Source organism: Poromitra crassiceps (genome assembly GCF_964638095.1).
Source record: "Poromitra crassiceps genome assembly, chromosome: 12".
NCBI lineage: Eukaryota > Metazoa > Chordata > Actinopteri > Beryciformes > Melamphaidae > Poromitra > Poromitra crassiceps.
Genome location: NC_139632.1, coordinates 38639200 through 38664047, shown reverse-complemented (window position 1 = coordinate 38664047; position 24848 = coordinate 38639200). Strand labels below are relative to the sequence as shown.

Sequence of the window (24848 nt, the reverse complement as noted above, 5' to 3'; positions counted from 1 at the left end):
TAGTAGCAGTAAAAGTATTGGTGTAAAAATGTAGTTGAAAAAAGTAGCTTATTTAAAACAGCTAAACAATATTCTTTAAGAGTTATTTAAAGAAACAAAAACAAGGCATGGTGGTGCAGTGGTAAGCGCTGTCGCCTCACAGCTAGAAGGTCCTGGGTTCGATTCCCACCTGGGATGCTGTGATCGCTGAAGGAGTGCGTGCCCGTCCGCATGTCCTCGAGTGCCCGCCGCCCGGGTGGGGTCGTCAAAAGGGCCTTTCTGTGTGGAGTTTGCATGTTCTCCCCGTGCCCCCTGCGGGTTTCCTTCATATAGGAATCCCTTCACCAAAAACATGCAATATCTTGGTTGCTGATGTGGTGCCTCCTCTGGTCGCTAGGTGCGCCTGTTCGGAGGGATGGGAACTCGTTGGAATAGCGTGATCCTCCCATGTGCTATGTCCTACCGGTGAAGCTTCCCCTGTCAGGTGAAAAGAAGCGGCTGGCTACTGCCCATGTCTCAGAGGAAGCATGGAGTTTTGGCTCTCCCCAGATCGGCAGAGGGTGGTTAGGCTAAAAACTAGGGGAGACAGAGCCTTCGCAGCAGCTGCCCCCAAGCTGTGGAACAGCCTCCCCATCCACGTAAGGTCTGCCCAGAGCCTGGAGGTTTTTAAATCCCTCCTCAAAACCCACCTGTTCTCCCTGGCCTTCCCCTCCACCTAACCATTGTCAAGTCCCGGCTTCTATTGTTTTGTTGTTTTAATTATTTTATTGTTCTTACTCCTTTTATCTGCTTCTCTCTTTTCTCTAATTTTAATCTCTATCATATCCTGTATTGTGTTGCATTTTTTACTTAGTATTCCTGCACTTTACCTGTTTTACCTGTGAAGCACTTTGGTTCAGCTGCTGCTGTTTGTAAATGTGCTATATACCGGTAAATAAAGTTGACTTGACTTGACTTGACTTGACTTGGTGCAGCAACCAGGATAAATAAATTTAAATTAGCACTAACGGGGGATAAAAATGGGATAAAAAAATCGGGAAACTTTTTTTTTTTAAGAAACAAAAACAAATTAAAACTAGCTCAGCGCTAGTTCCATGTTTGATAGCTGTCAGCGTCTTGACTATGACATCTAGATTACTTTAAAGCCAACAATGGTGACCAACTACAACTGACCCAGGCCAAGCCGAACACTTTCAAAGTTTTGGAAAGTGTCCTGGCAATTATAACGATGACAATTTAAATCACGTCACCAGTAACAGCTCACAGCTGCAGCATTAATACTAACACTTAATTACTTAATACTTACTAATACTAATACTTATGTTCAGCTGCATGGGCCGTCAGAGAGGTAGCCATGTTGGATTTTAAAACTCTAAATGTCGGTGATATTCAGCGAGTCAGCAGCCGAGCAGAGATTGATAGCGATAGCGTTAGCGTAGCTCAAGATTCAAGATTTTTATTGTCACTCCGTAGTACAAGTATCACGTGTGAAATTCTTGTGCTGTGAACTCCGTTTACAACATAGTACAAAATATAACAGGGCATATGAGTGCAGGAAAACAACAAGAGACACAACAAGCAATAAGGCAGTAGAGTGATAAGACAAGTCAGAGACAGTGGCATATTCACTGCACATAGGTGCACATGGCATAGACGTGCTTAAACATAGCTCGCACGGGCTACAAAGGAACGGCATAACATCTTGGGTTTTAAAGATTAAAGAGCTGTGATGCTATCGACCTCTGCGATGCCTGCGGGGTAAAATCACTTCAAAAAGCGCGTGGGCATGGGCGTGGGCGTGGGCGGCCACATACGTGTGCGTGTTTCATCGTGAGGTCTAATGGGCTTCATGACCCTGGGGTGATGCGTTAGCTTCAAACAGACCCAGGTGAGCAGTGGTGTCTACAGTGTGTCAGTGGGAGGCACAGTGGAGGGTTAAGTGTTAGATATGGGATGGGATCTGAGCGCATACGCCGCAGTTATACACACACTCCCTGGGGCTACAATCATACTGTACATCCATGATTGAACAACACCCACACACACAACACACGTACACACACACGTACACCTCCAGTACAAAGTGATTTCTTGATCCTGTGTTTGATCCTGTCTCTATGTCACACTTTCTTGTGTGAGCAAATACAGATGTGAAAATGTAAAGATGACAAAGAAAGAAGAGCGCACCAACGCAGGATCAAGAGCGATCGTACCGAAGGGGGAGAGAATGCAAAGGTATTTCTGTTTTATTTAGATCAAGACAGAAACTTGGGTGTCTGTCTAGCACTTGTCTGAAGGAGTTGAATTTCAACTTGTGAAATAAATGTGGTGAGTTTCCAACACTTTCTGCTCACTGTTGTTAGATGCGTTGCTGATCATCATCAGTTAGCATCGGTTTACACTCTGCTTAACGGGTTGAGCCTTCTGTATCGGCCCTGTGGATAATATTCAGAAGGAATTGAGAAGTTCTTGTCCTCTGGCAGAACTTTACGAAGGTCTCCAAAAAAAATTGTCGTAGCAATTTTGATCCACAGCCGAAAGATGTTGTAGTTTCACAAAAACGGTGTTCAAATTGTTAGAAGGTGACAGAAGCTCATCAGCGACCACTACACTGTAGGTCGCCTCGACCTCTAGTGGTCGTTTATTTGACCACATATTTCAGTGTAACACCGGTGTCTAGGAGAGATCCACCCCGCCCTCGCGTGTCTAGGAGAGATCCACCCCGCCCTCGGAGACGAGAGGCGGGGGCCGGGCTCTGGTCAAGCCAGGTGGGCGACTGGTTCCCCCTTTGCTTCACCAATGATCCGCCGTCTGGAGCTCATCCCCTGGCCGCGTTCTTGTAGACGAGTCCAGCGGCACGATTGGCTGGTTTAACGTTGCTGATATCAGCCCCTTTGACCAGCAAGCCTCTCATATGGGAGAAATCCTCCATGCTCTCCTTCCGCTTTCTGCCGGAGTTCCTCCTTCGCTTGTTTCTTTGTCGTGGAAGTGATGTACTATTGCGCCCTGGCCTCTACCATATAACACGGATTGCCGGAATATTCCGTCAATGATGGGGAAAGAGTCAGCACATTTGACGGAATTGTTGGTTGTGTTAAAGGACGGCTTTACCGTGGGGAATATGAATATATATCAATCTCACGCCCCTAAGCTTTTAGAATCCGTTGAAATATTTTGAAATTGGAGCTTCACTGCCTGACCTATCAGGCATCTCTCACATTTTTAGGGAAGCCGGATGACGCGTTACGCGTCACCCGGCTTCCCTCCCCGCTTGCGGAACTCGAGCGCCTATGAACTACAAGTCTTGTGAGCCATGGTCCCGCCTCTAGAGGTCCTCCACGCCCCTTCAGAGCTCTCGACGAAAAGCAAAAGGCAGCCATCTTGTTCACCCGCATAGCATACTGTAGCTAGGTTAGCTTTCCATAGCTCCTTGCCAAGAGACCATATCTCTGGAACGGAAGCACCAAAAGACACGGGACTGGCGGCATTGGAAAGCTCGTCAAATTTTACATCTAGTAGTAGGTGAGTTGAAGTAACGAAATCAACGCTGAGCAATGTACCCATTTTTACACATTTTTACAGAAAATAGTTACAACATCAGATGCGCGTAACTCCTACGAAAATGCCTTAAAATGCATGAAAAATTTTTTATGAAGACATCTCCCGACATATATACTACCATTTACATTTGGTGCAATTTGGAGGCAATTTTATTTTCGATTTATTTCTTCTTCTTTGTATCTTTTATTGTCGAAGCCTTCTTCTTCTTCTTCTTCTTTGAGTTTTATGGCGGTTTTATGTGCATTACCGCCACCTACTGGAGTTTGATATCAGCCAAATGCCTGAGGGGTGGGCATGAAAACGAAGGCCACGCGAGCCCAGTGCATTGTGGGAAATGTAGTATTTCGGGTCCCCGCACCCTCCCCTCCACCACCCCCCCCCCCTCCACACAGAGTGGATTTCTGGTGATATCTCTGGCGGGAAACAACCAATTTCAAAAATTTCAACGGATTCGAAAACCTTAGGGGCGTGAGATTTAATATATATTCATATTCCCCACGGTAAAGCCGGCCTTTAAGTTTATTATTAGCGTGTGTATCATTATTACTCTTATTATTCATCTCATTCATTTTTTCTTTGATGTATCCTTTTGTTATTAGTGTTCATTTTTAAACTTGCAACAGTCTCATTTTCCCATGGAGAATTGTCTGACAATGTTGCCAGTGAATACTAAGTTCAGTGGTGCTTACAGTAAACCTGTGCAATTCAATATTGTTGGATGGCTGTCCTTGGACACGTGTGTGTGTGTGTGTGTGTGTGTGTGTGTGTGTGTGTGTGCGTGTGTGCGTGCGTGTGCACGCATGGCTATTCCCCATAGAAGCCTACAATATGTCAATTCAGTAACCAGCCAAGCATGTGTGCACATAACGTTTGTGTGTGTGTGTGTGTGTGTGTGTGTGTGTGTGTGTGTGTGTGGAAGGGGGGGGTACGAATGAAATAGAATGACGGGGAGAGAGACGGGGGAAAGAGAGATGCGTGGAGGGAGAGAAAGAAAAGGCAAAATGAGAAGAAACCATAAAGGGAGAGAGAGGACGGAGGAAAATTAGATAAGAAAGGTAGAGGGAGATAAAGAGTCAGTGGGAGAAAAGAGAGAGAGAGAGAGAGAGGTTCAGAGAGTTCCTGTTCACGTTGGGCCTCCTGCGGGTTAATAATCAATGGCAGCATGTAGAGCCGAGCCAATTAACACACAGCTAGAGATCCACCGTGAGCGAGTAAAGAGAGAGAGAGAGATTGATTTTATTTATACCGCACCTCAATGCTATCGGACAGACGGAGAGAAAAAGCAGCTGTATTTAATTGCTGGTTTTATTTGGAAGTTGTCTCCCTGAATTGGGCGATCACACGTTCATTCACTGAGTGGATCAAATTGCACTTGTAGAACTGCAGTTCTAAACAGACTCTTAACAGACACCGCAGCACTGTTTGATTTACAACGCCAGTGTTTGGGGTTCCAGTCCCTGTGTAGCTCAATGGCTCGAGCAAAGGAACTAACCGGCGGGTGACTCAAAATGAATTCTGATTCATTCACATTGCGGATAGAGATTCAAGCCGTGTGCTTTTAAAACTCCCTGTAATCAGTGAATCCTGTGATTGTGGAATCAAAGAAAGCAGGTCTCACGCTCAGAGTATGATGTCCCGGGGGGCAGCGCGGGCATGTGACCAGAGAGCCTGCATGCAGACAGAGATGGGGGAAAAGGAGCGATATCCCACTCTGGCTCCTGACTCTAAAACACCATCCTGTGGTGGGAAAGGTCTGGTTCTGGTGTGGCCTCTGTTGCAGATTGCCAATATTCTAGTAGTACTACAGGTACAGTATAAAGAGACAAATTACATCAGGTCCGAAAATCGACAAAGGTATTCTTTAAGGAATGCATTCACCTCGAAACCATTGTTCTATACATTTCCTGGCTTAAACAAAGGGCCTGCGTCTATATACTCGTGTCATTTTGGGAGTTGTCCTTATTTGCACTGACGCTGGTGCAGTTTCCTTCAGGACATAATTAAGCATGGCGACGCATCACACTGGAGCCAGCTGTTAAACACAATAGCGAGCATTGTGTGTGTGTGGAAACCTTCGTCTCTCTGTCATCTCTCTGCCAGCGCACCTCTAGAGGCGCTTCTATACAAGCCAGTGTTGCTGCCATGTTTCCCCTCTGCCATCATTAAAGCACTGGGATTTGCTAGTCTCTCCGATTGCACAAAGGAGCAGAACTATTGTATGTTGTGGCACTGAGACAGCTTCCACACACACACACACACACACACACACACACACACACACACACACACAGACCGTGCTCAGCTAACAAATGTAAGCCTCCCTTGATACTTGACTTGACAGGTTAATTGAGTGAGACTGACAGGTATGGAGGACAGGGGGAACAGGCCTACTTAGCATTTAAAAGGGGGAATATACCACTCAAAGTAAATGTCCCTATATACAGTCCATAGATTTCATAGAGAAGTGATGTGTTTTCACAGAATTTCTGATTGAGTAGTAATGGATTTGGAAGTGCAAATAATCTATGAATAAAATTAATGTAAATTTTGCTACTCCCTATTGCCCACTGCTATAACACAACAGCGTCTGGGTAGGTTAGAGTAGAGGTTCTCAAATGTTTTTCAGCCAAGGACCCCTTACAAGATAGAAAATATACCGGGGACCCCATCATTCTGATTTGTGATTTGGGGCTTTTGTTTCCGCGGTAACGTGCTTGACTTTTAAATTGATAGGTTTGTTAGATTAGAATGTAATCCATGAACCATTTTAGATTTAAAGCATACAATATGTTCGTTGAACTATGAAGCTTTTGCAAACACAAACAAAAACAAAACGTTTTTATTTTTCTGAAAACTTTTCGCGGGCCCCCTGGCAAAGTGCCACGGACCCCTGGGGGTTCCCTGGACCCCCATTTGAGAACCACTGGGTTAGAGGTCAAAAGCACTCGCCTACCACCGCCGAGACCCAGGTTCAATTCCCGGGCAGCGGTACACCCGGCCTGATCAGACGTTTCCTATACAGACACAATCGGCCGTGACTGCGGGTGGGAAGTCAGTGGAGTAATGAGTCCTGGTCACTGCGCTAGTGCCTCCTCTGGTCAGGCGGGGTGCCTGTTCGAGGGGGAGGGGGACTGGGGGCGAATAGGGTGATCCTCCCACGCGCTACATCCTGTCTGTGAAACTCCTCACTGTCAGGTGAAAAGCAGTGGCTGGTGATTGCACATGTATCGGAGGGAGCATGTGCTAGTCTACAACTCTCCCCCAGATCGGCAGACCGGAGCAACGACCGGGACAGGGAATTGGCCAGTTACAATTGGGGAGAAAATGGGGGAAAAACTTGGTAAAAAAAAAATCACTCTTGTATAAAATACAGATTTAAATGAGAGTAATGTAATAATCTGTTGAACTATATAGATTTTAATCTAATATAATCATATTATTCAAATACCAAAGGTTAGAGAAGCAAAATCATACATTATTAGATTACAGATCTCGCAGAAGTAGCGTAAATTACATCACAGTCTGTAAATTGGAGTCAATTAGTAAGGAATCTGATTATAATTTTAAGATATCTTAACGCTGTAATGAACGACGCTTGGTGTAACTGGAAGGTCGCAGGTTCATTCCCTGCACGAAGCCAATAGACGGTTTTCACGGAATGGCCAGTCCTGCACTTGAATATTTTTTTCCCCTTTTCTGTCCATAGCAAACACTGCAACAGGAAGTGAGCTGGGGTTCAATTTAGAATGTTTATGTTGTCAAGTTAAAACCCGTCTATAGGAAGACTGTTGTGTTAGTGACTGTAAACCCGCTCACTCCTGCTCCAAGTTGTTCTGGATGACAGCGATGTAGTAATCACTATGTGCAGATGGGCTGGAAATAGGACCTCCCAATAGCGGAGCTGTTAAACTGCCACTTATCTTTGTAGGCTGTCATTATCCAACACAAGCATCAACACAGCGCAGTAATAACAAAGTCCCTCAGTGGCCTCTGGGGGGCGCTTCAGATGAAGTTGATGCCCAGGTGCTGTTTGCAGAGAAGAACATTGCTTGGCGATGGGAAGTGTTTCACACACAGTCCAGACAGGATATTCAGCTCACGTCAGCGTTCCATGTTAACCCCTTAAAGTCCTCAGCACCCCAGTACTGATATATTCCATGTGGATGTCCAGGGATCTGTCATAACTGACCGTTACACACACAGATTATTTCAAGCAACCATGCAAATCTGTCACGTCTCCAGTTTTATCAAGTCAAATACCTCTTCCAACTCCAATCACACGTGTGTGTGTGTGTGTGTGTGTGTGTGTGTGTGTGTGTGTGAGAGTGTGTGTGTGTGTGAGAGAGAGAGAGAGAGAGAGAGATCAAGGCTAAATGTGGTCCTAGAGACACTAGTGGGGAATATACCACATAAGCTGTTTTGAGTATTTTGCGATGGCATCAAAACTGTGCACGATGCTGCCATGAAACTTTACAGGTGTGTAGTTGACATCAAAACCAAGGCAGAGTTTGAAAATGGGCGTGGTCTGAGCAAGTGCAAGATGAGAGTAAGTAAAACAAGTTGGTTGGGTTTATGCACGTAAAACAACTTTGTTAAGGTTATGGTTTGGGTTAGGCATTTCCCGGGAAAACCTTCATTTTACCGTTATATAATTAGAACAAGTGTAACACACGAAATCCGGTCATGTGTGTATGCATGTGTTGTCGTTGTTGTTGGTGGTGGTGTGTGTGTGTGTGTGTGTTAGGGGTGTGCCGATTAATCGTTTTTTAGATGCATCGCGATGAGTCACGTGACGATTAAAATCGATTCACAATGTTCGATTATCGATTTGCAAAAAATCGCATTTTTTTTTTTTTTTCAATTATTTTTTTGCTTTATTTGCAAAAAATACGGTATTTCGCCCGGAAAGCAGTTCCTTAACTGTAAAACGAGACCAAAACCGAAGTACTGGAAACTGGAATCACTGAAGAAAGCATGCAGGGTGGCTGTAACATGTGATGCGTGGACTTCAGTCGCAACTGAAGATAATGGAGGTACATTTGTTTGTTTACTTTAATTAATGGATACTGACAAATATACCTTGCTTAAAAAAAATCCTGTTTGGTGAAAAAGATGCATCGAAAATTGTGATTAATCGTAATAATCGTAATAATCGTTTAATAATCGAATCGTAGCACCCTTAATCGTAATCGAATCGAATCGTGAGGTGCCTAAGGTGGCACACCCCTAGTGTGTGTGTGTGTGTGTGTGTGTGTGTGTGTGTGGGCACAGCAGCGGTGGGGCTGTTTTACATGCAGACAGAGGTGGCTCTTTAACTGCTGCTTTATTCAAAGTCACTGAACAGTTTGTCTCTGAGCTCTCTGTCTTCATGTATCACCCAAACGCCACTCACACACTTTTTTATTGAATTATTCAGGGGAGTCTCACTCAGAGCAATGCTGTCTTTCACCTGTTCACATTCACACGCACATTCACACCTGGAAGCTGACCAGTACAACCACAGTCTGATCTGTTGGCCACTGATCAGCTCCACTGGAGCGGTTGGGGTTAAGGGCCTTGCTCAAGGGCACCTGAGTGGTGGTAATGAGGGAGGGGCAAGCACTGCCTTTTCACTCCTCCCCCCCCCCCCCCCCCCACACACACACACACACACTCTCATGCAGCTGCGTTAAGGTTTAGATGGGGAAAACACACATTCTTTACTTAATTAAATGTACAGCTCCTTGTGTAAAAAAAGACTGGTAAAAGTAGAACTACTGATAAACGTGTTTACTAAGTTAAACATTAAGTAAAAGTAAAGAAGTACAGGTTCTGAAATGTAATAAGGTATGTAAGCTATTTTTATGGTGGTTCCTGATAGTCAAGGCTATGAAGTTTATTTTGTAAACAGCTACACGGTACAGATCCCTGTGTTCTTGTCATGGCCTCTTTATGCCATCATTTGCCATGTCATCAGAAATAGTCATTAATCTGTCACATTCTTCAGTTAATACTGCCACCTAGAGGCACATAGTGAAAATGCTGTTTTAGTCTAGAGTTAAGTTTCACTTTTGTTTTAGAAGCACATGGCCGGTGCTGCAGGTTATTCCATGTCTGTGCTCAATGGTGGATAGTTTTCTTCTTCATTTTGAAGCTATCGAAGGCCATATCCGTGAGTTTATTATTATCTATTATTGTATTGTGATTATGAAAGGTAAATATTGTTCATTTTATAATTGCTATTTTCTCAGTTGAAGCAAATCTGATAGCTACCAGTCTGTCGCCTATGTAGCCTAGATGAAAAAAGGAGACTACATTCTGTCTCATGGCATCTGTATACATCCACTTACTGTGATATCGTTTTGTGAACATAATTTTGGTTATATGATGATTTGTATGTTTTAAGAGCCTTTATTCGTGGACATTTTTGTATCATGTGTGTTTCATTTTCACAGTCAAGTCATGTCTCTCAGTATTTCATGTCTAAACCTGGTCGGAAATAATCGATATGTTTATGCACCATTTTATGCAAATGTCCCTTTAATTTAGTATTTAGCATCGTTGGAAAACTTTTGATCTTGAACTTGACTATAAAGACATTTCAAATCTTTGCTAGTTTCTAGCACTCAAAATCTCCCTTTTCTTCTTTTAATAACCACTGGGTCCCTGAAACACATCCTTTGATGTGCTGACCCAGTGGTCTTTGATGTTACTGACCCAGTGGTCTTGGTCTTTGATGTACTGACCCAGTGGTCTTTGATGTACTGACCCAGTGGTCTTTGATGTACTGACCCAGTGGTCTTTAATGTACTGACCCAGTGGTCTTTGATGTACTGACCCAGTGGTCTTTGATGTACTGACCCAGTGGTCTTGGTCTTTGATGTACTGACCCAGTGGTCTTTGATGTACTGAGCCAGTGGTCTTTGATGCACTGACCCAGTGGTCTTTGATGTACTGACCCAGTGGTCTTTGATGTACTGACCCAGTGGTCTTGGTCTTTGATGTACTGACCCAGTGGTCTTTGATGTACTGACCCAGTGGTCTTGGTCTTTGATGTACTGACCCAGTGGTCTTTGATGTACTGAGCCAGTGGTCTTTGATGTCCTGACCCAGTGGTCTTTGATGTACTGAGCCAGTGGTCTTTGATGCACTGACCCAGTGGTCTTTGATGTACTGACCCAGTGGTCTTTGATGTACTGACCCAGTGGTCTTTGATGTCCTGACCCAGTGGTCTTTGATGTACTGAGCCAGTGGTCTTTGATGCACTGACCCAGTGGTCTTTGATGTCTTGAACCAGTGGTCTTTGATGTACTGACCCAGTGGTCTTTGATGTGCTGACCCAGTGGTCTTTGATGTGCTGACCCAGTGGTCTTTGATGTACTGACCCAGTGGTCTTTGATGTGCTGACCCAGTGGTCTTTGATGCACTGACCCAGTGGTCTTTGATGTCCTGACCCAGTGGTCTTTGATGTGCTGACCCAGTGGTCTTTGATGTACTGACCCAGTGGTCTTTGATGTGCTGACCCAGTGGTCTTTAATGTACTGACCCAGTGGTCTTTAATGTGCTGACCCAGTGGTCTTTAATGTATTGACCCAGTGGTCTTTAATGTACTGACCCAGTGGTCTTTGATGTGCTCACCCAGTGGTCTTTAATGTATTGACCCAGTGGTCTTTAATGTACTGACCCAGTGGTCTTTAATGTGCTGACCCAGTGGTCTTTAATGTATTGACCCAGTGGTCTTTAATGTACTGACCCAGTGGTCTTTGATGTGCTGACCCAGTGGTCTTTGATGTCCTGACCCAGTGGTCTTTGATGTGCTGACCCAGTGGTCTTTGATGTACTGAGCCAGTGGTGACAGATTTCGAGTGCTAGAAACTAGCAAAGATTTGCCCTTGCACTTGGGCGTAAGATATGGCCCCGCACTCTTCAAATGTGACAAATGCAAAATGGGGCGAGAGAAATCAAATGTGACTAACGTGTCGCGGAGCAGAGGAAATCAATTGTCTCCTGAACAAATGGACGAGCTATTAGAATGATTGTAGGCCACAGGAATATATTATCATCAGCAGCTGCGAGCAGACGCAGCAGTGACTGATATTCCCAGGCAGCTAGGCCCACGGAGGGCGCGCGTTTCACACGGCGCTCCCACTAAGCCAATTATACCGCTCGCTACGTGAGCCTAGCATAATTATAGCGCTCGCTACGTGAGCCCAACGTGTGATTTATCTGCCCGTGCTCATGCTAATGCATCTCACACATGATCATTATGGAAAGTGTAAAACGTGCAAAAGAACGTGGCTGCACAAGGAAAAATGAGAGGATTTCTTTTTTCACGTGGATTTGTAATGAATTCAATAGCCGTTTAACATGTTTTACCGGATTTTAAAATAAAATTTAAATTTTAAAGTCTTTCAAGGGAGATGGTAGAATGGTGCCAAACACTTTGAGGAGACATTGCAATTTTCCTGCCTTTAACTGCCACCGCACTTTTAGCTTGGGATTTGAACTGCTGTCTCCGATCATAATAATAGAGGGAGGTTTCCTTTTCTTTACTTTTGTAGTTTGTCAGGGATTTTTTTTTTGCCTGGGAACCTGACCAATCGGTGAGCTCATGTTGTTTTTTTTGCCTGGGAACCTGACCAATCGGTGAGCTCATGTTTTATTCGCTCTGGCAGATGCGTCTGGCCCCCTCTCCCATTCGAAGAGATTTCCACCTGCCCCGACAACGGCCGGACCAATCACAAGCGTTTGATACGATGACGACAGAGGAGCACTCTTAAGGCATTTTCCTGCATACCAAATCATACCAATGATCCTTGCACGTTGTGACTCCCATCAGATATAGAACTTTGTTTTTTTAACAGTAGACTACCAGTTATGGCATGGCGGCGCATCAGTGCACGACTGTGTATCGATGATGCATATAGTTTTAACTTAGGCTAGGCTGACTATGCTAAGGTCACTTTAGAAACGTGTCCAGACCACGCATAGATCGCCTGGCGTTTACTAGCAGAACACTTGTCTGTCTGCATGCCCGGTCAAATGCCCCTGGAAATCGAAATTTAACTGAGAGATTCCAGATTCAGTCACATTTGCGAGTTGTCAGGCGAGTGATTTTTGAGAGTAAAGAATGAATTGAAGCTGCAGGACCCACCGAGACGAGATGTGGAGCATAAAAACGAAATGCTTTGATGAAGCAGTGCAGCCGGCTGAAGTGACTACAGGATTTAAACAGTTCCCCTTGTCTCTGTGGGGTAGCTACAGCAGGATGCAATCCACTCATCAGATAAAGACAGTGTTTGGGCTTCAGACACAGTCTGTTTATTAACACTTCAAAAACAGAAGCTGTGTCTCTGCATGCCTGGAAAGCTTTTGCAGCGTGGAATAATGTTTGTTTCCCTTCTTTTCCTTTTTTTCAGATGATTTTTTGAACACCGCTTCCAAAAATAAAGATAATATGCATAATGCACCCCTCTTAGCTGCAGGGGAATGTCATTAAGGAGAGTCGTCTGCCCAAAATAGCCTTGGAATCCAGACTACTCCACATGATGTTGATGGGATGGGGGTGTGTGCTCTGTTGGAAAGTGACAGGCTTTGGGCAGACAGAGTGACAGAAGAGAGTGTGTCAAGTTTGGTGTCCTTTGGTATAAAGCGTCACAGAACGAGTGGGCTTGGTAAACGTGTGCGTGCTGTGTGCAGCCAACACCGAAAGAATTGTGAAATAACGTTTGTCCACATAGAAGAATTATTCACCTTGAATAGAAGAATTATTCCAATTTAAAAGAATAGAAACAAGTGAAACTGTCTTCCCAGTCACCATTTCTTTGCCTTTAAGAGGAATACGTAAGTAGGTCCAAATTTAGATGCTTTTTTCCATACTGTACGACTAAATTGTTCAGGGGGCCACATTGTCAGGAACCTAAGGGACCGGGGGCCGGACCGTTCCCTGAGCCATTATATGTACACTTGACACAATGCGCCACCACATTTTCGCAGCCGCGCTGGAACTATTATTAAGTAGGGGGTGCTGTAAGGAATGGAATCTCCGTCGAAGAAAATTGTATATTTTTTGGACTTTTATCCATATTTAGAAGAATATTTAATTTTAAATTAACATTAGGATTATACTGTTGTGATGTCATTATTCAGTATCTTCTCCTTTTCTATTATTAGTATTAGTATTAGTATTAAATACTGAGTATCTGCTACATCACATTGCCATCTCCTGAAAAACATTAATATTGCACCTTTCTTGGGGCTACATCACAGCATCTACTGAAAAACATTTATAGTGGATCTGACTTGTTTAGTTCACTTTAGATTCACATCACATCTGAAAAACAACCAGTCGAGTGTAATAAGTAAATGAGGTTTAATTGTAAAAAAAAAAAAAAAGTTTTTTTTTTCTTTTTTGGGGGGGAACTCATTCGCGGGCCGGTTGGACTTGATTCGGCCCGCGGGCCGCCAGTTGAATAGCCCTGCTGTACGACAATGTCACGTCCATATTCTGTAATATGTTTGTTCCAATGCTTCATTGAAGCTTATCATATTGATTGATATAAATTATAAATTAAGGCAGCATTTCTTATGGCTGCACCATTCCATCAAATGGAAATAATCAATATGTTGCGCACCATTTTATGTAAATGTCCCTTTAATTTAGTATTTAGCATCGTTGGAAACCTTTTGATCTTGAACTTGACTATAGAATTTGAGCAAAACATTTGGCACTGTGACATCATTTGAATATGAGACATATGTAGTACAAATACTACAAATACATGACCACAGTGCACACACACACACACACACACACACACACACACACACAGGCACAATGACACAGAGACAAAAGAGACATGCATACTCAATTCTGTGGACAGACAGTCATACAAACACGCGCACGCACACACACACACTCAAAGTCACTCGAGACGTGAAGCATCGTCAGAAGTGGGCAACAGTCTCAAACCCCGGGGAGTCCTCCCAACAGCTTGGCTTATAGATGAAGGTCTCGGCACACACGTACACACATACGCACATACACACACACTCACGCACACACACACACACACGCTTACAAACAGACACACTCACGCACACACACTCACACTAAGACACACACACACGCACTCACACACACTCACACACAGACACGCACACTCAGACACACACACGCACACACACCTCCTGCTGCTGCTCCTGGCAAGCTATTAGACGTGGCCTGTTGACTGGAGAATAGCAGAGATGTGTGTTTGGGCCATCTGCTGCTGAGACTGATATAGCTATTACACAGACACACACACACACACACACACACACATACACACACACATACACACACACATACACACACACACATACACACACACACACACACACACACACACACACACACACACACGTACATACATTACCGGCATACATGCATCTTGCTCAAGATGCGTGCCGTGTACGCAGACATAAAAATGATGATGTAATAATAACCCAATTTATACAGCGCTTTTTAATTAATGAACAAGTTTGACTCTAAATCACAATAAGCAATCTAGCGACAGAGAGACATAGTCCCATTATGTGTAGGTGGAAAGTGCAAAAATGCACTTGATGTATATACGTACAGTGTACAAATACTGGATAATGACATGACATTTTTAAATATAAAACAATTCAGTCTTCTGCTCTTTATGTCTATCAGAGAACAAGTAAATAAACATCTAAAACTAAATTTATATAACAAATATTTGGCTACCTAAGAATTTTGCACAGTACTCTATAGACGGTTTTAACTTGACCCCGCTCACTTCCTGTTGCAGTGTTTGCTATGGACATAAAAGAAAAAAAAACATTCAAGTGCAGGACTGACCATTCCGTGAAAACCGTCTCTACAGCTGAGCAGCGAAAACAAAAGTAACAATGTCGAGTGAATATTTCTGCAGTTTGCCGAATGCTGAGAAAAAGGAAGTGCTGTGGGGTTGCGCTCTGGTGAAAACCGTCTATACACTGTACACCAGCGGTTTTCAAATTGTGGGGCGCTCCTCCACTGGGGGGCGCTCCTCCCCTGGGGGGCGTCAGACAACTTGAATGGAGGCGTGGCGTGATATGGGGGGGGGGGGGGGGGCATCAGAGAGATGAAAATGCACAACTTGGCCGTGCTGCACAATGGCTGCGCAGCCTCTGCCGCGCGAATCAGCCGGGGGCGGAGCTCCCACAGTCTGGCTGCCTGTTTGAGGGGTGTGAGGTGAGCACCTGTCAGAGGAGAAACCTGCAGTTCCAGGAAGAAGGAAATCATGATTTATTTTCACATAATATGCCCATGCGTTTGTATCTTTTGGGGAGCTATTGTGTGTGTGTGTGTGTGTGTGTGTGTGTGTGTGTGTGTGTGTGTGTGTGTGTGTGCGCGCGCACACGCTAGGTTAGGTGCACTGCACACATGCGTAACAGTCAGTCCACCACACACACTCTGGCCAAACTGATAAAACTATCCAAGCGCCAAGCTATTTTCACTATTATATGGACCGATTAGTGAGAGCGTTGTTATTATGGTCCCCACTTTGTGGATGTATTTCACTACATCCCGTGCTTTGAAGCGGTCTTTTATTAAACCATTTTAAATAACATAATTTTCAAGAACACGATTATCCTTAAAGGCCTCAAAATGCACCTAAAGGCATCATGGTTCTGAGCGTTATGGTGCCATATCATGGGGGACCATATTGCAATGGCAATGCTGCTGGCATTGGCATTTTGCTCGAATACAGTATTAAATATGGACTGCATGGCACCTGTCCAGATGACAGAATGGGTCAGCTGTTCAGATGACCTATACTGTTGTTTTGGTGCAGTGGCTCTCAATGTGGGGTCTGACCAGGGGTCCTTGAGGGGGTTCCAGGGTCCCTTTACCAATTTACCAAATTGGTAAATTGGCAACTTCACCACTATTTTGTTTATGAGAAGTTAACACAATTAGAGAATGTAGAAGAAAGACTATTGCTCCTAGTTTCACTGTTATCTATGTAGACGGTCATGGAATTCTGGACAAAAATCATTCCAACAGTAATAATAATCTCAGATTTGGGAGAGACAAAATCTCAAATCAAATGGGGGGGGGGGGGGTCTGTGGCTGTAATGTGGACTAAATGACAGTAGGGGTCCTTGCTAAGAAAACGGTTAATAAACTGGTTGATAAATATATTCTTCACCCTTTCCTTTAGGTCTTTTGCCAGCCTATCGGAGGACAGCGAGGAGGCCAGGGCGAGGTACCTCTACAGACAGTGGGTGGGCCTGGGTTTGGCTGACGTCCGTCTGTCCAATCACACGGCCCTGCTCAGCCTGCCTGGCCCCGCCCCCAACACCATAATGGACAGGTCGAGTCACCAGTGCTTCCTCCCCAGCGGGATCCCGTGTGACCAACGAGGACAAACCCAGACGCCCGACCAGCAGTTCTCCTACGCGGCCTACTCTGCGGTCGGAAGCCTAGAGGTACCTAGAACTTTCTCATTGACTATATATATATATATATATATTTTTTTTTTCCTGTTTTTCTGATTTGCTCCACCCCCCTCTGCTGATCTGGGGAGACAGGACACATACCCTTTAATCCGGCTTCCCACCCGCAGACACGCCCGATTGCGCCTGTATGGACCAAGCGGAGTTAAGACGGGGGGGCTCGAACCTACGACCCTTGTGTTGTTAGTCAGGGAATCTACCGCTGTACTACCCGGATCCATCTGTCAATGCCCCCATTGTTTTCCAATTCCCCCCCATTGAGGGTTGTGAGGAAAGGGCAAAGCTCTGCTCTTATTTCCTCATCTTACCTCTTCTTCATGCTTCTCTTCCCTTGCCTTTCACCTTCTACTGGCCCTCCCTCCTTCCTGCCTCCCCCCGCAGGCCAAATAGGACTCGGCAGGAAAGGTTAACGCTAAAGGACAGCATCACATCAAAGGTCTCAGCTCCATCCTTCCTCCTCTTGCACCTGTCTCTAGCTAAGGGTTTGACCCATATGGCTGTTCCAAGCCCCTTATTGCTGGATTGATATATTTGACCCTACCATTGTTAGTGGACCTCCAGGCCGAACCTGCGGTCAACAGGAAAGGCTAAAGCAAAAACGAACCCAAAGGTTGCTCGACCCTCCTGGCTCCTTCACCCTCCTCCTCCTCCTCCTCCTCCTCCTCCTCCTCCTCCATCTTCTACCGCCTGTCGTCTCGTTCTTCACCTGCGGCCAGAGGAAGGGTCACCAGCAAAGGCCACAGCCGGAGGGTTTTAAATGCTACAGCTTGCCCACCCACAGCTCAGGGACCACAGGTGTCCTCCGTCCTGTTACTCTCAGCAGTGCACATCAGGTGTCTCCGTCCTGTTACTCTCAGCAGTGCACATCAGGTGTCTCCGTCCTGTTACTCTCAGCAGTGCACATCAGGGGCGAATTGTAGAATCTTGTCGAATTCTCTGTGGTATTTAGAAAAGAGGCTCGAGTACAATGCTTTCTCGTATACATTGTGAGTTTGTTGAATTTTTTGTCAAACCTAAGAGTTCCCCACCAATGCACACAACATTAAGAGAAAATATTGACTCACAATTTTTATATATATATATTTTTTTTATCAACTTTTATATATATATAGTCAGCTTGTTGAAAGAATGATACTTATTATAATACTTATTTTAGCCCAATATTTTAGTCATGAAGTGTGGGTAATGATCTTCCAAAATTGATTTTTGAATACAGCGCTTCGTAAACTGCCCATACATGTTAGGAGTATGATATATTCACTAGTTTAAAATGGGTCACACTCAAGAGGATCATTGTTATATATAGAACAGAAAGAGAAGTTTTCCTGCTAGATGGCCCCGGGCCATCTCTTCCAGACAAAAGAAGCAGTGCAGACATTATACATCACACTCAGAGAAGATCCCTGATTCTAACACGGCGTTCCCAAACCAGCACCGCTGCAGAGAGCATGAAATCCCACAGTACCAAACCAGCAGCGCTGCAGAGAGCATGAAATCCCACCTTACACTATTTTGCATCAGGCCAGATGCGCGGTCGGTAAATCTTTGCCGCCATCCTTCAGGAGGGTGAAGGTTAATGGCCGTCATTATGCATGTAGTCTGCCCGCGCTCGCCAGCAGATCACAATAAGACATACAGTCACACTATTTTTAGAGGGTTACTTCCCTGCATCCCGGGAAACAGAACAGAGAAAGGGCTTGAAGGAGACGTTTGTTATTCCCCGGAGCCCCGTGCCTGCCTGGCCTGAGGGCAGAAGAAAAGTTGGAGCCATTCTCTGAATACCAAGTCGTCGCTGTCGGGCGGAAACCTCGTATCTCCAAATTCGGCCATTTTCTCTCTCTCTCTCTCCCCCTCCCCCCCATAAATGCATTTAGTGGCTACGCAAAAGTAATGTGTGAAAGTGCCAGGTACTTTGGACCAGCAAAATATGTTACATTACTGACTATTAATCTTATTATTACTATTAACACTAAAATGGGAATGTTTTTTCTTCCTTGTGAAAAATAGTTTGTTTTATGAGGTTTCCGCGCGACAGCGACAACGTTTCGTTCCTCCTTTCCCTTTCCCCTCGTTCTCCTTTCTCCGCTTGGCGCGATCCATCCAGCGGTGCACTTGTCAGAGTCTACCCAGAGGAGGTTCAGAATCATCCAGCAGTCCACTTATCAGAGTCTACCCAGAGGAGGGTCAGAATCATCCAGCAGTCCACTTGTCAGAGTCTACCCAGAGGAGGGTCAGAATCATCCAGCAGTCCACTTGTCAGAGTCTACCCAGAGGAGGGTCAGAATCATCCAGCAGTCCACTTGTCAGAGTCTACCCAGAGGAGGGTCAGAATCATCCAGCAGTCCACTTGTCAGAGTCTACCCAGAGGAGAGTCAGAATCATCCAGCGGTCCACTTGTCAGAGTCTACCCAGAGGAGGGTCAGAATCATCCAGCGGTCCACTTGTCAGAGTCTACCCAGAGGAGAGTCAGAATCATCCAGCAGTCCACTTGTCAGAGTCTACCCAGAGGAGGGTCAGAATCATCCAGCAGTCCACTTGTCAGTCTACCCAGAGGAGGATCAGAATCATCCAGCAGTCCACTTGTCAGAGTCTACCCAGAGGAGGGTCAGAATCATCCAGCGGTCCACTTGTCAGAGTCTACCCAGAGGAGAGTCAGAATCATCCAGCGGTCCACTTGTCAGAGTCTTCCCAGAGGAGAGTCAGAATCATCCAGCGGTCCACTTGTCAGAGTCTACCCAGAGGAGGGTCAGAATCATCCAGCAGTCCACTTGTCAGAGTCTACCCAGAGGAGAGTCAGAATCATCCAGCAGTCCACTTATCAGAGTCTAGCCAGAGGAGAGTCAGAATCATCCAGCAGTCCACTTATCAGAGTCTAGCCAGAGGAGGGTCAGAATCATCCAGCAGTCCACTTGTCAGAGTCTACCCAGAGGAGGTTCAGAATCATCCAGCAGTCCACTTATCAGAGTCTAGCCAGAGGAGGGTCAGAATCATCCAGCAGTCCACTTGTCAGAGTCTACCCAGAGGAGGGTCAGAATCATCCAGCAGTCCACTTGTCAGAGTCTACCCAGAGGAGGGTCAGAATCATCCAGCAGTCCACTTGTCAGAGTCTACCCAGAGGAGAGTCAGAATCATCCAGCGGTCCACTTGTCAGAGTCTACCCAGAGGAGGGTCAGAATCATCCAGCGGTCCACTTGTCAGAGTCTACCCAGAGGAGAGTCAGAATCATCCAGCAGTCCACTTGTCAGAGTCTACCCAGAGGAGGGTCAGAATCATCCAGCAGTCCACTTGTCAGTCTACCCAGAGGAGGATCAGAATCATCCAGCAGTCCACTTGTCAGAGTCTACCCAGAGGAGGGTCAGAATCATCCAGCGGTCCACTTGTCAGAGTCTACCCAGAGGAGAGTCAGAATCATCCAGCGGTCCACTTGTCAGAGTCTTCCCAGAGGAGAGTCAGAATCATCCAGCGGTCCACTTGTCAGAGTCTACCCAGAGGAGGGTCAGAATCATCCAGCAGTCCACTTGTCAGAGTCTACCCAGAGGAGAGTCAGAATCATCCAGCGGTCCACTTGTCAGAGTCTACCCAGAGGAGGGTCAGAATCATCCAGCGGTCCACTTGTCAGAGTCTACCCAGAGGAGAGTCAGAATCATCCAGCAGTCCACTTGTCAGAGTCTACCCAGAGGAGGGTCAGAATCATCCAGCAGTCCACTTGTCAGTCTACCCAGAGGAGGATCAGAATCATCCAGCAGTCCACTTGTCAGAGTCTAGCCAGAGGAGAGTCAGAATCATCCAGCGGTCCACTTGTCAGAGTCTACCCAGAGGAGAGTCAGAATCATCCAGCGGTCCACTTGTCAGAGTCTACCCAGAGGAGGGTCAGAATCATCCAGTGGTCCACTAGTCAGAGTCTACCCAGAGTGTCAGAGTCATCCATCAATACGTTATTTCCCAGCTCTGTTCTCGTGCGCGGCCACGAATTAAGTGTCAGTTTGCCGCATCTAAACACGCTTTCACACAATTAAAGATGGCGTTTGTGATGGATGGATGGTGGGCCGGAGCAAGTACGCAGGCTAATAAGTCCTGCTGGTGGTGGCACGGTTTCGCTGGTGTGGTGGGAACACACACACACACTCTCTCTCTCTCTCTCTCACACACACACACACACACACACACACACACACACACACACACACACACACACACACACACACACACACACACACACACACACACACACTCAAAAGATAAAATAAGAAGATAGCATTGTTATTCTTTCATTTTTGCCCAGAGTAAGATAATAATGTTATATGCTGTTATATGTAACTAGATTATCAGGCCGCTACATGGCCTTCAAATCTAGTTTGCTGGGACTCTGACTCGGTATTGTGTTGTGTGTGTAAGGTATCGGTAGGTGGCATCAAAACCTGTCAGACAGACAGACACCGCCCGCCCACCTAGGCAATTTTATTATAGGATACTATGACAATCATTGTCTAATAACAAGGTGCTGTATTACATATAGCTTTATATGAGAGTGAGAAGGGTGATTGATTCCAACCTCCTGACTTCTCCCCATCCAGAAGGGACCACGATGCCTTCACTGCACCCCGTTTCTCCTGATGATTTTATTTGTATAGTTTAAAGTTACAGGGACCGTGCATATTAATAAACATGTCTGTGCAGTAAATGATTTAATTTATATGGGTTAATGTTACAGGGACCCGCGCATATCATTAAACATGTCTGTATAGTAAATGTGCCACTTTAGCCATTTTCAACTGCAGTCCCTGGACAGGTGTGATGATGACAGTTACAAAAGACACAATACGTAATGGGGTCTGTGTGTATATATAGTAGGACACACTTCATAAGAACACACAAACTACTTTCAAACAAGGACAACAATACATAGAACAAAGCACGCCACTTTAGCTGCCACTATTCTTTCCCTGGTGGTTCTCAATAACCGTGTGTAAACATCACAACATGGGTTAGAATAACCAGGTGAGCTCAGACTCTGCTTATGAGGAAGCTGGTTAACATGTCTGACTTACTCCCATATAGAGTACCGCCGGCGCAGGGATGACCTAACAAAAGTTTATGAAACCGCCAACTTCGTGTTCAGCAAGATAATCTTCACAAAACGAGGAGCCACTTTTATGACCTTTTGAAGCGTTTTTTTGAAAATCGCGTTTGAATAAAAACGCATTTACGCTTGGAAACATCTTACTGCTTTCACTTTTGTTTTTGCCGTCATAGTACATGGCTACATTTTAGCCTACATACTATTCTGTCAAAGAGCGATACTCTGTTAACTGCTGCAGTAACTGACTGTTCATGTGTAAAGTGTAATTTAAAGTGTAAATAATATAACATGGATGGAGAGTCTGTGAAATTGTGATGGTCATATTTCTTATTTGTGATTGCAGAATAAAATGCAGCTAATATAATATTTTTTTCCCCCCGCCCAAGGTTACATACCTTTACATATTTCCACATTTTTGTATCAACATTTTTTCTTCTTCTTCTTCTTACGGTGTATTGACCTGGTAAATAGAATTTTCTACTGGTTGATCTGCCTGATTTAAAAAATAGCTTGTACCTTTCCAGAGTCATCTGACTGCCTCTCAATCTGTCACCTACAAAGTATGAATGAGTGGATTTATAATGGTGCTTGTCGTTCACTCGTTCTAAACGTAAGAAATATTAGAAAATTAAAAATAGAATAAAAAAGTAAGACGAGAAACGTACGTACGAAATGTTCTACATTATTGATTTTATAATCTTATACAAACTCTGTAATGACACTCTCTCTTATATACTCTAATATGCAGTACTTTAAATCCTCACAGGACGAGACATTTTTTCTGTACAGGACAAATCTGCCTCACTTGAAAGCCAGCAGGAGGCTAATGACACAAGATGGCCGGTAAGCTGCGGTAAAGTAAAGACACGGCTTCATTACAGCCATCAGACAGCTCACTAGCTGCTGCTTTATAATGTTCACGTCTGAGCCTTCTGAGGAGGAGAAGCATCTGACTAATTCAACACCGCTATAATAAAAGACTTGTCCTCACCACTCTCCTCTCCTCACTTCCCTCTCATCCTCTCTCTCTCTCTCCCACCTCTCTCTCTGTCTCTCTCCCTCTCTCTCCTTGCTTTTGGCTCAGCTCGCCTCTCCGTCCAGTTCCCCCGTGAAGAAGTGTTTCTGAATGTTTAATCCTGGATGATGGGCATCCAGGTGGTGCAGCGGTCGATTCCCTGCCTACCTTCCCTGTTCCGTGTTACCTCCGGCTTGGTCGTGCGTCCATACAGGCACAATTGGCCACGTATGTGGGTGGGAAGCCGGATTAAGGGTATGTGTCCTGATCGCTGCGCTAGTGCCTCCTTCTGGTCGGTAGGGGCGCCTGTTGGGGGGGCAGGGGAACAGGGGGGAATAGCGCGATCCTCCCATGTGCTATGTCCTGCCGGTGAAACCCCTCGCTGTCAGGTGAAAAGAAGCAGCTGGTGACTGCACATGTATCGGTGGGAGCATGTGCTAGTCTACAACTCTCCCCAGATCGCCAGAGGGGGTGGAGCAATGACTGGGACAGCAGGGAGAATTGGCAAAGTACAGTGTGGGGGGGGGGGACTTGGACTTGATCAAAAAGCTGGAAAAAACATAATCTCCAAATTAATATTGGCACAATTTGCCTCAGTGTAACTATCTACTCTGCAAAAATGATAAGCTGAAGAGTGATTCAGTCTTGTATTCAGACATAATGAACTGCTATAACCTCATTAATCTCACTGCACCGCCACATCATTTGGCTCTAAGGCTTAGTTCAAGATAATATGACCTGTTTTAAGAAAGAATCATAAAACATAGAAAAGTCTCGAAACAAGGAAGTTTTTGGTCAATGTCATTTATTTATTTAAAGAAAGCAATTCTTCCAGTGCAGCAAATAACTTCTCAAATTACACATTAGTCGCTGGTAGTCATTTTTTCGACTGCATTACGTACTGCATTATTTGACGAAGTACAGTTACATTCATGAAATCTACATGTATTCTAGATGTAATCTAGATGCATTATAGGCCTAGTTCATTATTTAACTAAGTACAGTTACATTAAAGTTACATTATAGACCTAGTGCATTATTTGACTAAGTACAGTTACATTAATGAAATATACACTGCATTATTTGACTAAGTACAGTTACATTAATGAAATATACACTGCATTATTTGACTAAGTACAGTTACATTAATGAAATGTACATGTAAGATGCATTAATAGACCTAGTTCATTATTTAACTAAGTAAGTACAGTTACATTAATGAAATATACATTGCATTATTTGACTAAGTACAGTTACAATAATGAAATATACACTGCATTATTTGACTAAGTACAGTTGCATTAATGAAATATACACTGCATTATTTGACTAAGTACAGTTACATTAATGAAATATACACTGCATTATTTGATTAAGTACAGTTACATTAATGAAATAATATACACTGCATTATTTGACTAAGTACAGTTACATGAACGAAATACATGTACTGTAAGATGGAGAGTCCCAGTCTATTAATTGTGTAAAAAAAAAGGGGTAATGAAAAAGTGCTCCAATACTTTCAATGCAAAAACGTGAAGATCGTGTCCGTTACCTCATTCTACTTCCTTTGATGTTAGATTTTTTTAGCCAAATCTTGTGCCATGAATGACATTATACGGTAGCGATTATCTGATATGATGATATACTTTTTTTTTACAAAGTAGTTCAAACTACTTTCTCCAAGTACTTTCATTGAGCAACACTACAGCCACCGGCCACTTT

The 24848-nt window shown here is 44.5% G+C and overlaps 1 protein-coding gene across 1 annotated transcript in view; it reads left to right on the top strand.

The window, feature by feature from the left end:
- The window catches only part of naaladl2 (N-acetylated alpha-linked acidic dipeptidase like 2), a gene marked incomplete at its 3' end in the record, with an annotated part of 362515 nt that overhangs the window by 117814 nt on the left and 219853 nt on the right, over window positions 1-24848 (top strand). The window contains exon 5 of the mRNA XM_083647387.1: window positions 16734-17001. Within this exon, the coding sequence (XP_083503513.1) occupies window positions 16734-17001 (268 nt within the window). The remainder of the gene's footprint in view (window positions 1-16733; window positions 17002-24848) is intronic.